This window comes from Dermacentor silvarum, chromosome 5 (genome assembly GCF_013339745.2).
Source record: "Dermacentor silvarum isolate Dsil-2018 chromosome 5, BIME_Dsil_1.4, whole genome shotgun sequence".
NCBI classification, from domain to species: Eukaryota; Metazoa; Arthropoda; class Arachnida; order Ixodida; family Ixodidae; genus Dermacentor; species Dermacentor silvarum.
The window spans coordinates 104,282,932-104,298,355 of record NC_051158.1 but is presented as its reverse complement, the minus strand read 5'-3'; the positions used below and the strand labels follow the sequence as shown (position 1 = coordinate 104,298,355).

At 46.2% G+C, this 15,424-nt stretch overlaps 1 protein-coding gene and 1 long non-coding RNA gene across 2 annotated transcripts in view; one reads left to right on the top strand and one right to left on the bottom strand.

Moving 5' to 3' along the window:
• Positions 1-6,866, top strand: part of LOC125945932 (uncharacterized) — a 14,405-nt gene extending 7,539 nt beyond the window's left edge. Inside the window, exon 3 of the long non-coding RNA XR_007467233.1 lies at positions 6,772-6,866. This is a non-coding gene — a long non-coding RNA (uncharacterized LOC125945932). The remainder of the gene's footprint in view (positions 1-6,771) is intronic.
• Positions 6,655-15,424, bottom strand: part of LOC119453692 (xylosyltransferase 2-like) — a 47,139-nt gene continuing 38,369 nt past the window's right edge. Inside the window, 1 exon segment of the mRNA XM_037715737.2 lies at positions 6,655-14,538. Coding sequence (XP_037571665.1) covers positions 14,026-14,538 — 513 coding nt within the window. The 3' untranslated portion in view covers positions 6,655-14,025.

Sequence of the window (15,424 nt, the reverse complement as noted above, 5' to 3'; positions counted from 1 at the left end):
CCGCCCCCCCTGAGGCCGAGTTAAACCCTCTTTTTGAGTACTGCAACTAAGATGTAAAAAGCGCAAATCGTCTGCACACTCCAGCTTGCGCAAAAAGGCGCATGTTTTGACATTTCCGTGAAGAATTGAAATTAGAGCTGTTTAGATGGTATTGCCAAACTAAGGCAAACTGTCAACCCCTCCACCCCTACCCCCCCCCCCCCCCCCCCCCCCCGTGGCAGACGTCCTTGGCGCGCTACTGACAGAGGGACTGGGGGTTGATTATGACAAAGAAATTGGTACGGTGATGCTTGCACTCAGCCCAGCAGCATATAAAAAGCCTTGAGGCTAGTCCTCTGTCGCGTAACAAAATTTCGGCATGAACCATCTCAGGATAGCTGCCGACGTGAATGCTACTACCATTAAAGCAGAGTATACTATGTTGAGTATCAATGCATGGTCCTCCCAGGCATGGTACGTCCGTCGTGGTTCTAACCGTACAGATGGAGAAGGCGCGATGCAAAGGAGTGTGTGGAAGATTGTGGTTAGGCACGCGCTCAGCGAGGGTCGGGGGATCTGCGGCGCTGGCCCAATTCCTCGTGTAGGGATGAAAATTCGGACATGCTGTTTTTGCATTTTCAGGCAACAGGCGTGAAAACGACTACGAGTATCTGAACGCGATTAGCTAGGCATGGATGCTCTGTAACAGCACGTTTTCTTTATAATGGATGCGCGCCGTTTTCAGCTCAATTAATTTGTTGGAAGTGGCGCCTGTCTATCTGTGTCGTCGTCATTATCGCAAATTTTGTCTGATGAAGCTAACTCCCCTTGCGTCGGCGCGTGCAATATGCCACTCTCGCCAGTCAATTAAAGGGCCCCAGTCCAAGTACAATCCCGACCCACGGTCGCTGGATAAAGAACAAGTTGCGGCCTGCCGCGTCAGGCGGTCTGCAACGGGAGCGAATGTCCCAGCCGTAGTTGCATTCCCGGCCGCTAGGCTGGGCCGAACGGCGCTAGCTGACTGGGATGGGACGCGTCGGCTTCCACAGGCGACGGCGTTCCGAGCACGTTCCTGGCGCATTTTCTCTGCCGATCCCAGACAACAGTCCCCGACTCGTGGCGTCGCGGCGGATGACACCGTTTTCGGTGCACGCGGCAGGCCGCACTTTTATATATATAACAGCAGAGCTGTTTATGCCGAGCGTAATCTGTCTGTCGTAAACAGAAAATGTGGGCCGATGTTTGCGGCCGTGGAGAGAGGTCCAAGCGCAATGGCACATACCCCTGTGAACTAGCGAAGCTGAGCCTGGCTAAGTCTAGCTAAGCATGGTTGGGACTACTTAAGCTTAGTCAGTCATCGATAGCCAATCAATAGATAATTGATCAATAATCAATAAATTCCGGAAAATGCTGGGGATGACTTGGTAGTGCTTGGCCTAGCCGAAAAGCAAGGACAAGCTAGGTGCCCATCAGCTCCGATGTCTCTGTAGATTGCGCCTCCAGTGAAAGCTACGCTAGGTTTTTTTTTTTTTTTTTTTTTCGCCCGTGCCTGATCAATGCGCCCGTATTTAGGGTTTACCGGGCCGACTCGTGTAAGGACCGCACTTTTTTTCTCACAGTTTTGACGAGGTGCAGCCCTTACACTGGACAAGAACCATTTGGTTCGGTCCCGTCTAAGGGCCGCGACTAGATTGCTCTAGATACTATATGCCACAACTAGATGACTCGCCATCTAGTAGTGGTACACGGAAGTACGCAGTGGGCACAAATTCACTGATGCGCGCGTGCGGCACCGAACGCGATTGCGCTGCTCCACTGGAACGTTTTCCCCCAAATTTTGGGCTGCCAAGTTGAGGGGTGCGGCCCTTAGACGAGTCTATATGGTATCTATTCGTATGACAACACACACAACTTTTATGGCTGCATTGTCAATTGCAGGTGTCCATCGCCTGGAAAAAGAGGACTGCGAATTCGCACTCCTCCTCCTCGAATATTAATATTCGAAATGAACAATTAATCGAAATGTCCTACTTGATTCAGTCACCATTCGTAATTACCACCCCAAAATTTGTCCAAAAAAGAACGACGACTCCTCAAGCCACAACGAGCCATACGTCTTTGTGCTCATAAATATAAACTCCAGATGGACTGCAAATGGTTCGGTGTGTCGATCGTACGTGTCTTCAGTGCATGCATTCTTGCAGTACAGTGAGAATGCGTAGACTTTTTTCGTAGCGCCGGGCATCTATATCGCAAATCCGTCTGAGAACCCACGAAGTCCATACAAGCAGAGAAAAACAAGCAGAGGCGAGCGATGAAGGTGATCGTTTTAAAAAGACGCAAAAACTGGGCAGCGGCCGGTACTTGCTGTTGGTGCGAGCAGTTCAGTTAGCTTGGCTGATAGAGCATCTTTGTTTTCATAAAAGCCGGTAAAAGCAGCGAATTCGACCGCACGGTCGAACTTGCGAATTTTATTGTGAACTTCTTTCAACATGACGATGGCAACGGTAATGCGAGGCACATCGCGGTTACATATTTCGGTTTAGGATCGCTGCGGAGTACGCCCGAGCAGCTCGGTTGCGCGCAGCGCGGCGTGGTTTCGCGAGAAATGTAAACAAGAGAGGAGAATCTGCCACGACAAAATGGCGGAGTAACGCCAACTTCCGGCGTCACTTGGCTTCACAAAGAGTGACGTCAGGGCCCCTCCTTAGTTTTTTTTTTTTTTCTTTTTTTTTTTCCTTCCTCCATGCTTTCAAGATACGGGCGCGCGACCGCGCGCAGCCGCCACACGCAGTTGCAGCCGGAATAGAACGCCGCCCCCCTTTCCCCCCCCCCCCCCCCCGGTGCCTTGCGACGGAAGACGGCGCACTCCCTGCCCGCTTTCCTCCCTTTCGCGCAGGTGAGATTGAGCCGCGATTGAGCCTCGCACACTTCAATCGCACATACAGCGTAGGGCGCGCGCCGACCGTGTTATCGCCCTTGGACTTTATACGGAACCTCACAGCGACGGCAGAAATACGCCTGGTGTGTCCATATAATTGCTATCGCAATAATAAAGTTGCTGTGGCAGGGAGCAGTTTGTTTGTCAGATCTCTCGAGTCGACGAAGTGCCCTTGCACAGGCACCACTCGAGATCTAAGAGTGCGCACATTTCTTCCAACCTTTCGCACGTGTATGGTTTATCGTGGCATATTCGCGGCGCCACTGTCACCACGTCGTTTTATCAAGTACTGACTGGATCCATATTCACGACCCTTCCAACCGGGCTCAGTCCTGGTTAACCTCCCTCTCTTTCATTTATCATTTTCTATCTCTCTCTTACAGTTCATTATTCTTTTTTTAAGCTAGATACCCGGGTGCCTGGCAAACAATGCGTAGAAAATCGCACCGCGAAAATTTTAGCAGTACGAAAGCTAGCAAAACGTGTTTTCCTCGTAGCAATTCGCTATATGGTTACCTGGATTGAGATGTACGCTAGTGCGGCACAACGCACGACACACGGAGATACCTCTGGTTGCGGTCACACGAGTGATACATTAATAGAGCTCAAGGCTACAGCAACAAAGTACGTTGCACGTATTATACGTATCGACAATGTTCATACTTGACACGCCTCCTATTTCGATCGCGGGCACAGCTGTGGCAGTGCCTGTATGCCCGTCGCCATAAGATATTGCGGCCATTGACCCTTTTCGCGGCGCTCCCGTGCGCGCTGCCATGTTTGATCACGTGGTGACGCGTCCATTAATTGCTTGCCTCAGCTGCCTCAGCATTTACAATGCGAGCGCGTGACGGCGGTGCGGCACAGCGAACCTCCGTTTCGACGCATATCGTAGACGGTGACTGTGTGGACGACGCGATCGAAGCTTTGACCACAGCTTTAGAGGACATATGTAAGTGCTTCCAGAGCTCATTACGCCTTGTCCAAATGGCGCGATCAGCGTATACGGTGCTTGTACTAAAAGCGGGGCTAGAAATGCATTCCAAGCTGTCAAACCCTCCGGCTATGAATTAAATCGGGATCACTGTGCTCTTCGTTCTTATATTTGGCAAAGATTTTGAAGCAGCGGCTTGTCATGTTTCTGACTTTGTAAAGTTCCTGGGTTCCTCGGTGCCGCCACTATCTGATTGTTCATTTTCAGCCTAATCGCTCGCGGGTGTGTTCTGCTGCGATAGATTTGTGCTTGCTGCGCACAAAGCTTGGAATGTAAATGTTCTGTACTTTGCGGTATAGCTTGTAGCAAAGACGTATTATCGCTAGTCCCTCGATTACTCTGTGGACCGTCACGAAACGTTCAGCTTCCAACATTCATGCCTTGTCGGTGTAGTCACCGTCACTCATGCTTCGGCACACTGATTCAAGTGTGCGCCCATTCACTTATTATTGATACGTTGGCGATAGGGTGGGCGTAAGTTTGCGTGCGAGTAGGGGTGGATGTGTGTAGATTATGTACCTGAGAAACTTACTATGCCAATAAGTGGCGCTATTTCCTTTTGTAACGAGCGGTACTCACTCTTAAGTGCCGACGTTCCGGATTCGAAGTCCTTTCTGCGGATAAGTTATCTTTTTTTTTATCCTCGAAGAAAGCTGTGCACCGCGAAGGGCGGCAACACAGGCAGTCCTTATGTAGCAGCGGCGACACGGGTTGATTCCGTTCCTTAATATGTGAATCACTATTTGTGCAGCGAACGACCGCACACGCCTTCTTTTTATCGTTACACATTTTGCAGCACGAATTGGGCGCAGTGCATTAGCGAACACCGAGTTGCATTGCCGACAGATGATCGCACAGTAGCAGGGCAGTATTAGTAATGGTTTCGTATTAGTGCGCATTCGCCGAGGCATAGCCTCCTCGATAAGCTTATCGAGGAGGCTATGGCCGAGGCAACATATGGCGAGCCGCCGAAAGCGCCATCTCGTTCCTCTAGAGCAAACTGCTCCGCGAAAAGGGTCAATATTGAAGCTGAAAGCTTAGTAACGGCAAGCTAAGAAGTTTCCCTATCGCAATACCCACTTAAGACCTCTCAGGAAAACGCGGAAACGTACCATTCGTCGTCAAGAGCACGTTCGCTCGTTCGTTCGTTCGTATGCGCTCTCCCACATACCGGCACGGCACCGGACGATAGACGGCACTGTGATCGCAGTTAATAAGGCGGCGCCCTCGACAAATCGTTTTTTTTTTTCGTCGGCACTACGGTGTGTCGCTACATAGCTTGAATGCTAATCGACCTTCGCCACGAAGTAGGGCTACCAGGTTTTTTTTTTTTTTTTTTTTTTTTTTTTTGCATGGCAGCCGCGATCCATACAGTTTTTGTGCAAACACACCAGACGCTTGGTCAGTGCTATGACTCATCCCTTTATAGTGCAGTTGCTGCGTAGTGGTTTTTTATTATATAGTCCTTTCTGGCATTTCATGTGCAAGCCCAAATTCTAGCGCTACCAGATTTCGTAAACAGACTGACACGGTACCTTGGTCCTGAGCCCACAGCACATTACCTTGTAGGAAAAAAAAATGCATTCGAATAAGAGGAACGAAGCAATGACACCGACAGCAATTGTTGCTCTATAAAACGTGTATATTTTACTGCATTTCCGTGGTAGTTTCAGAGTACATAAAAATAGTTGAAATCTCTCTTTCATTGCGCGTGCTGTGACCAAGACAAGACACACACGCACATACTATAAACTGCTCAAGAGTAACACAACATGTGGTAGCTTACCAATACAACGATTTCAAGAAGAAACAAAAAGATAAGGCCGAGAAAGGAACACCCAAAATTTGTTCAACGTAGGAGACATGTACAGCAAGCTTTCAACTTATGCAAGCACTTGCTGAGAAAACAAATGTAAAAACAAAATTTGTTGATATGGCAAGAAGGGTGGCAAGGAGAATATAGAACTGCCAGCTAAAAATTTCCCATTGCTCAAGTGACGTGATGTGGATGATGCAGTCTGATTTGACTCTAACTACTACATCCAGCACCACTTGTTCAGCCATAAATATTGCTGAAGTGCACGAAGTGGCCCACAGGTGGCCAAACAACAATCCCTTAGCCTGGAGCTGATGTTTTTACAAGTGGACTTCTCTTTGTCAAAACAAAGGACTTGCCTTTATCAAGGGATCTCGTCTCCATTAGAGCAAAGAATCTGTCTTCCTCAAGGAGACCTGTGTTCATTAGGGCGCAGGCAAGACCCCTTGTTGAAACACTGGCTCCAGGCTGACCTTGTTTGACCCACCTGCTGGACAGTTCGAAGTGTCCATCTTTCGGTGAACCGTTTATCGTATTTAGAAGTTCACAAAGTGCACACAGAGTGTCAGTACATGTTTACCTGCTCTTAAGTTACACAGCTCATTACTACTCAAGTGCCGGTGTGACATTGTGCTACTTTCGCACGCATACAAACGCTTACAGAAGCTTAAATTTGAAACAAAGGCTTTCAGATGCCTCTGCATTAAGAAGCTGGTTTTATACCACACAACGAAGACTAAGTGGCACGTTGGGCTGAATATTAATGAGCTGTTCCACATAAGAGTGGACCACACTGTGCATGGCACTGCAACGAGTGCTTTGGGCAAAAGACGTGTGGACGAAACTTGCAGACATTGTAAGTTGTCTGTTGCACTGAAGACCAAGTTGAAGACTATGGTGAAGACTACATATTATCTGAAGTCGAAGACTATGGTGAAGACTACATATTATCTGATGAAGACTACATATCTTCACGAAACTGAAGACTACAGCGACAAATGCAAAGCAAGCAGCCCCACATCAGTGTCCTTGATGAGTGAGGTACGTATTGCTTCAGGCATATCTAGGAGGGCCCAGAAGCCTGTGTCCAAAGTGATGAACAATTCTTATAGTGACACTTCATCACAGCTTGGCTATATATATATAGATATGTATAAAAAAAACATGTGTAAAGCATGGCACCTTTAGAAACAACAAACTAAGAAAAACCACTTAGTACTGAAAACAAGCAACGAGCTATTAAACTAAGTACGCAGAAGCGTGTGGGTGGTTAACTCTACATCACATGATTACAGTATGGCACAACTACGTGCACACAAATGTTACACACAAACAACACTATGTACATGAGGCTACCAAAATTCGATGCATGTAAAGCCTGCTTACAGCGAAGCTTCATGTGATATGCAATGGTTCCAGGAGAGTCAGTTCATTGTGCAGAAAAGTCTGCTTGATTGTTTCCCATGATGAGTGCACTGAGGGGCCAGATTAGTTAGTTAAGCCTTAATTATTAAGCCTATTAAAAAATGATTGGATGACTTCGTCCGTGACTTAAGCTGGAATGGTTTGCAGCCTCTTTACAAAGCTGCAGCAATCTCTGTGCCTAGACGTCATGAAAGATGCATTCTGGTACTTTCGGAAAGCACACGCATGCACAGTCAATACTATTACAGAGTTCAGGCATTTCGATACCATCATTTCATAGAAAAGCACCACAGGTTTGTTAGTGCACAAATCCACAACAACAACACAAAAAAAAACACCTACAACGTGAATGAGAACTTTAAAAAGAAACAGCTAGAACATAAAGCTCAGATTTTCTCCTAACAAAGCCAACAATGAAATATGAGAAATCAGTTTTTAACAAAAAAAAGCAATATAGAGGGTTCTGGCATTCCCAGGTTTGTAAAAACTTCGGACAATTGATATGCACGTTACTTGAAATTAGTACGACGCAGAACACAACTATGCACATAAGCACAGCAAAGGTTGAACACATGAACTTGAGGACATGGAAGAAAGGAACAGGATCAAAGACATGACAAAGGCAACATGAAACACAATACAAAGGCACAATATCTCCAGGGGAACAAGCATCACACACTCTCGAGAAAAAATTACTTGACAAAACCGAATTGTTTTGTCAAAAAAGAGCTAGAACCTACTCGCGATACTAAAAACAGCAAAAAGCTATTTTAAGAAATGCTAGGGTAGACTAGACAGCAAGAGTTTGCATTCCTCTGGGATCGCTTAACACAACACAGGAAACTTGCCACAAGCACATACACTGGAGAATGTTGCCCCCAGCATTCCGTGCAAAATGAGAAAGCTTTCTTCTTTTTGTTTTGTTTCATATGCTGCAACTCACAAGAGTTCACAAGAGTTCTGACTGAAATTGCTGTATGACATGCAATATGATTTGAAGGCACATCATGAAAAGGAGTTGAATATTCAAACGGCAACTTAGGTGCACCTCATTCCAAAGCAAGACGTTGCGGAGACGGTGACCAAATTGTAACACTGAGGGTCATTACTTGCAGTGAAACCTAAACTTAAACTAGCGGGCAAGATATTAAGGCCTACTGAAGAACTATCAGCCAAGAACCAACATGAGATCTAATTTGACAGAGTCTATATTTAAAGAGAGAAATAACTCGAATTAGACTTTATAAATTTGTTTCGATGTTCCTTTCACATACTGAAAGAAAAGAGACCTATAGATCTTTCAAGCAGCGGCTTGACCACAACTGCAAGGTCACACGAGCACAAATGAACAACCTACAAGGTCTATACAGCGATTAACCCATTACGTATCAAGTCTCTTGCTTCGCCTCAAGTCTGACACACACGTGCTTTGCTGAATGACTTGCAAGAACACCTACAACAACGTGGAGCACCGCATAACGGTGGCAGCTTACTGCAATGACAGTGCTGCACCTAAGAGCCAGGTGAGCTTACTTCAACTGCACTAAGCCTTCCATTACAGCGCCAGTGTTGATGATGCTGGAACCAAATCTGAAAAGACAACATTAAATGATTTTTTGCCAGGGTCTCACTTTCATGCTTTTCAGTTTTCCTAAAGTTTGAAAATAATAACTGACCCTCTCAACAACATCGCCCCTTGCTTGGGGTACACATATGGTGCTCTTTCATTTCGCCAATTTCAGTGCTTGTGAGTTTTGCCAATAGTGCTTGGGATAGGAATAAAGATTCAAAACATTCAGTATGCAAATAAAAAGCACTTTATGGTGTGCAACTGACATGACTCGCAAATTGACATCCCGGATGTGCCCACGCCAAGGCCGTGTTCACATGGCAAGTCAGCATGAGTGACGAGCACTGCAACTAACCGTACTTTTACCACAAATAAGCATTTCTCAGCAGCGTAGTTCATAGCAAGTAAGCCAGTCACGAGTATTGTTTATCAGAGGTTAACTACACTAATTGTCTTTAGCCCTGCGATGGTGAAATGTGTACATTTTGACCCAATTCTCGTTGGAAGAGCATACTGCAGTTCTGTGCCACAGGTTGTTGGGCCGGAGTGGCGAAACTATGGCTTGCAAGCGACACAAAGCTCTTCTAAGGTCTACTTGTTGCAGCTTGCGGCCAGCAACTCAGATAAGCTGTTGCTCTTTCCTCTGACCTGAATACACACAACTTTGCACTACTTTTTTGCTGAACTGGTTGGTTGTCATGATCTTATACACGTGTCACTCTCAGAAACCAGACCGCTGCGTTTTAGTAGAGAGGAGAGGGAGTTAAAAGTCGGTCAGTGACATTAATGTCTGGAACCCCCATGTCTGTGCTTTGCTGCACCTCTTGCACTACATGAAGAGCTCATTAGTGGTTCTTTGAATGTGCCTGTCTGAACTTTCCGTGTTAGACTGCACAACCTTTCACAAAAAAGTAAAGGCCAAATCCCCCCCCCTATTGCTGATTCTTTTTTTTTTTCTTTTCAGTTGCTGCTTAAAAATATATGGCATGATCAATACAACTCAATGAAGGAGGAGTCTAATTCTCGGCAAGAAATAGCCCGATTCATCATGTCTAATTGCATTTGAATATGTCTGCCTGTATTATTGCTTTAACTTCACATTGAACTGGCTGGCCACATCCGTTGTGATCAGTTAAGTCTAGTTTAAAACCACCGCCGCTGTCACTACAAGATGCCAGCAACCATCGGGGGGAGTATTGCATGGTGCTAGATTTGTTGCAACGTGTTATCAGACAAAAGAAAACTAAAAAAAGAAAATATTAACATGGAAGGACAACAAACATGCACTACACTTGGTGCAACTTGAAAATCCAGCGGGACTAGGAAACAACATTTGATCGACTGCGTGCAACTCGCACGCCAGCTAAGCACACGCAGTGAAGATGAAGCCACTGTGTTGGTGCCAGCCATGAAGCTAGAGCATGTGCTTGCTTGGTTTTCGACTGCCTGATAGCTAGCCGTTGACCAATCTGACTGACGACGTTGACAAAGCAAACAGTAGCCGTTGCACTTTAGAAAAAATTGCTGTAATCTGTTTCCTATTCTTTACTTGCTGTCTTTTTCCTTTTCTATGTATTTTTTTTCCTTACTAAAGCAGAATGGCATTGTGCCCGTCCTAGTGGCAGTTGCCAGCTAGCTCTTTTCATTTCTCCGCTCTGTGATCATTTCTGTGTGTACAATAAAACCTCACTATAACCAAGTCGGACCCAACATGAAAATACCTTCTTTGTATACCCTTCAGGAGCTGTGTGAACAATCGTGCACAGATAGGCAGTGATGAAAATAAATAACATTTAAGAATGTGTTGCATACATCTTGAAACAATTCTGATTTGACCTGTTCTGCAACTTTGAATGTATGTGTAAAGTGTTTTACTGAAATGAATGGAAAGGTATGATGGATGGGTGTTTGCTCTTGGCGTCATTCTGTCGTCACATGGTGGGTTTTCTTTCTATGTTCTCCGCACTGAATTAGACCAGGAGCATTCTTCAAGTGGCTGGATAGCAACGTCCCAAGTATGCTAGACATGAAATAATTGCCGTTCTAATATCCAACGTTCCTGCGGAGAGTTCTCGCATGAAGTCCACATTCTGTAAACTTGATGATGTATGGTGTTTAATGGCGCAAGGGCCAGGTATTCTGTAAACTTGACAAAACTTGCAGACGAATTAAAAATTCTTAGTCCGTTCTGTATATGTATACATTTTCATGATTTTCAAGCAAGAAATGAGGTGACATTAAATTGTCAATGAGCAGGATTAAGTGGCACCTGAAAGGGATACATGAAAGGGATTATGACCACACACGCTGGTATCTCCAAAAAATAAATCGCAAATTTTGAATTCACTTATTGTAATTGTTAATTTAGTGTATTAACGTTCGTTACACTGGTGTCCTAATGCGCTGACAGCTGTTGGCTTTCTACAATGTGTTGCCACTAAATGTTGCACAAGTGTTCCCAAAGCAAGATCCAAGCAGAGAAAGAGAATATTAGAACTATTATTACAGAAGCACACATCTGCAAGATACGGCATTATGAGATCAAATTAACCTGAACTCACCCTTCCTTACAAGCTTTTGCGACTTTTTGTTGGGATCACTGAGCAAGATCACATTGGTAGGAAAGCGAAATAACACATATCAGTTCAGGATGATGCAATGAATTTATTCCAAAGCTATTCTGCTCTGTCTGTGATACGACTGCCACTCTGCCCACTTTATCACTAGGATTGGCTGGTCGCGAACAGTGGGTGATAAGAAAGGAATATAATTGAGCAAAAGGAATCCGTACGTCATACCGGCCCAGATTAACAGAAGTCAGCTGTAGAAGTCTCCAGGTATCAACAAACCATGTGTCAAGAGTTAGGAATTTGGTGACTCTTTTGCTTTGAGATCACTTATCATGCTAAAACCTTCGAGAAAAGTCGGCAGCACTTCCATCCTTTGGAGACGATTCGCGACGTTATTGTGATTAACATTCTTATGATGGGTGTGTAATTAGTGAAATGCCTACTCGGTGTGGTGCTGGCGCATGTATCACTGCATTTACTCCAACTGAGCGACACAGACCTCCGCTGTCTTTGCCGCGTAGCAGCAGCGAGGTGGCTTCAGCATGGTGCCGCCCGCGTTTTTTACATTCCTGGGTGGTAAGGGCCTCTTTAAGGTGAGGCGTAGCACGGCACAGCAGTGACGGCACGGTGCAACGCTGCTTGCATCCGCGTCCACGGAGTCTTCTTTCCCATCGCGCTCGCACTGCCGCTTGCGGACATCGCGTTTTTCTCCACTGTCTGATGGGACGGTTTGCTTGTTTTTGAACTCGCAACTTATATTCCAACACAAGGATAAACCAATGTCCAGCCTCTTCAACCTTGACCACAAAGTTCGAGCTCAAGGATTCTTGCTACGTGTTCTGGCGCTCGACAAGATGAAGATTTTAAGGTCGTAGTAGGTTTCTTAAAGGCACAAAATATGACATTAACGGCTAAGTGCCATATGTGCAGTGCCAGATAGACACAAGAATAGCATTAAGGCCCAATGTCACTTGCTGAGTAGTGCATTCTCACAATTTGCTTGGCCGTCAATTGTCCTCCCAACGGTACAGTTATGCCCGCACGTGAGAATTAATTTTTGAAGTGACCTGAAATAAGTCTACACAAAAAATGCCTACAGATGTTTTAAGTGGCATTTGTTCAACTTTTGCAATTTAAATCATTTTTGAAGTTATATTACGATCAGCAAACAAACTTACCACATTCTCTGTAGCCATCATCATTGTGACATTTAACACCATTAAAGAAAGTGCATTTAGCAGCAAACTTTCAATTTAATGACATTAAGAAACTTAATGTTCTAGACACTTAACTGCATTACACTCGCCTGCATGCATGGGTATTAGACCCTCACAATCTTCACTGGATTATTATTTTTTTTTAATTTAGAATGTCAGCTAGCATCAGCAATATTGGGACACCACAGAAAATGAGCTGCAAGCTAGATGGCTTACAGGACCGCCTTAACAACGATGTAGCGTGAAGTCACAGCTCCAGCTAGATACTTCAGCCGGCTCACCAAAAGCTCCATCGATTCCCTCTTCATGGCATCACGGACTGCTTGCAGGAACCAAACTCGGAAAGCATTTTGTAAAGAACGGGTAAGGCTGCACCACCGGGATGTTGATCACACAGCCACTGCAAGTCTCTGCTGACCAGCTGCATGTTCTTGATCTGTTGCTTTGCTCATTGACTCAACGAGGTAAAAAAAAAAAAGCGACGGACTGAAATAGGCAATTCCTCTGCTTGTGGAGGCATGTGAGAAGACTATGATGATAATTTTTTTCTTCTTCAATATGAAGCAACAAAGGAGGGCAACCTACAGTGAATTTTCTTCTGCCTCCTCTAAAGCCAACCATGTGTTACCAGCGACCAGCTGGGTTAAATAGAATCGAGGCAAGCAAAACAAAAGAACAAATAATAAGGAACTACTGAAGCAATACATCAGTGCTAACGTAAATAAGTGTGGTAGCAGTTCCCTCATCTGGCTTTTCCTTTTGCCTCATGAAAACCAAAATCCTTTCCCAAGCAAACTCCGGTGTCCCAGACACGACAAAACAAGCACGCTGTTCAACGCCCGCATATAGGTCGAGTTTCTTAAAACTCTAGTCAGGTTACTGGGCTGCGTAACTGCATGCAGCTTCAACAGACCACGCTGTCATGCTTCCAGGAAATAGTACACAGAATTGCCAGATGTTTGGCAGCTCAGGGGGTTTGTGCCCCGTGCAGAGCCTCGAGGGCTGCATAGAAATATATTCCACGAGTTGTACCAAGACCGTGGACAATGCGTTTCAGACCTCTGTTCTAGATAGTCTACAGTAATGTCTAGACAGCGTAGCTTCCCATACCGGCCGTGGACCGCACAGCAGGGCCCAGCCACTGCTAACTGCGTTTGCTCTCTCGTCTTCGTCTTCTCGTCTTTTTTTTTTCTCTCGTTTTCTCTCGTCATTTAGACTCAAGCTACCGAGAGCAATCTACACTGGCACAGTTGAACCTCCCTGTGACGAAGTCACACCTGACACCAAACTGCCTTCATTATATTCGTTATAAGCATATGTTCATTACATGCTGATATCGGCGAGAAACATTACAGAGTTGCTTCATCACCAAACAGAGAGGTTTGACTATTCCTTTCTCGCTTTTTCAAAATGCGAACCACCTCTGCCAGCAATCACCGATATCGAAAACAAGAGAAAAAGAACGTGTCGTCCTACGCTTGCACTAGCCCCTCTGCAGTAACATCTAGAAGCCTCATGTACCAGCCACAACCTCGACAGTTGGGTCCGGCCAGTACGAACTCCATCCGCTTTCCCTGCACGGCGTCAACAACTCGCACGCTCGACTTGACGACCCATAACGCGCGGAGCATGCCACGCGAAACGTCCAGAACTGCGCCATCAGGGCGTCAACCCATCTTTCCAGGTCTTGTCCGACGAGCGATGCATCCTCGTCCGCCTGCATCTGCAGGGTGCGGCGCGTCTCGACCGAGTAGCCTAAGTGCTCTTCCACTCGAGACAGATCGTGCCCTATGTACGGACCCCGAGGGCCGCCGTTGGCTTGTGATGCGACTGTCGTTGAGACCAGCTTCCTTCCGTCGCGATATGCGACTGGAGAGACCAGGAAGCGCATCTGGGCCACGAGAGACCAGTGGTGGAACAGCATCACGGTCCAGGCACCGGGACGAAGGGGCTTCCGGAACTCGGGGCGGTGGAATAGCGTCTGCGGCCCTGGCTCAACCTGGACCTCGTATGATCCAGCGACCACCTGGGTTAAATGCCATGGAAGTGTGAGAAAAAGGATATACAGTGTAGACCGCTTATAACGTAAGTCGCCGGAGTCGCGAATATCCCCACTATAAGCGATACTGCACTATAACCAAAACAACTATTTTATTGAGATAACGGACACTCCAGGCGCATTCCTGCCATCGCTGTCACCATGCTCTAGGTTCCGTATTCGCTTACTAAATAAATTAACAAGCACAGTGCCACGCGCGCGCAAGCAAACATGAACATATCTTGCTCGTTGACCGCGGAAACGAACTGTCAAAACGCTTGAGTGACGAAGCGCAGCGAGCGAATTGACCTTTGTGCTATCAAAACACGGCGCGCGGTGGACTTTCCCCGTCGCAGATTTCTTTCAAGATAGGGCCAAGGCAATCGTATCGCCGAAGTGGATCATCGCAGATGACATCCTGCTTCGGTCCACTGAAACCGTTCCACCATAGAATAAAGAACCAACTTTGCTCCGCATTGCTTTGCTGGCGAAAACCCTCTCCTTCTGTTTGCACCAGTCCCGAATGCAAGTTTCAGATTCTCGGAACGCCCGTGAAGCGGCCCGATTTCCGTCTGTCTCCACACACATGACCACTTTCCTTTTAAATGCAGCATCATGATGAACTCGGTACTTCATGCTGATAGAGCAGACACAGAGAACGTGAAGACAGACAGTAGGCTATTGCCTAAGCACGTGTACTGCAGCACATGGAGGAAGCTACGGTAGCTAGGCTCGAGTAGTTAGGCTTGACGTGCATGCGAGGCGGCCATTTTGAAATGCCGACGGCTATATGGTAACGCAAATTTAAGGTCGTACTCGATTCTAACGCGCAAGCAATTTTTGGACCTGTTGTATAGGGAAAAAAGTGCGCGTT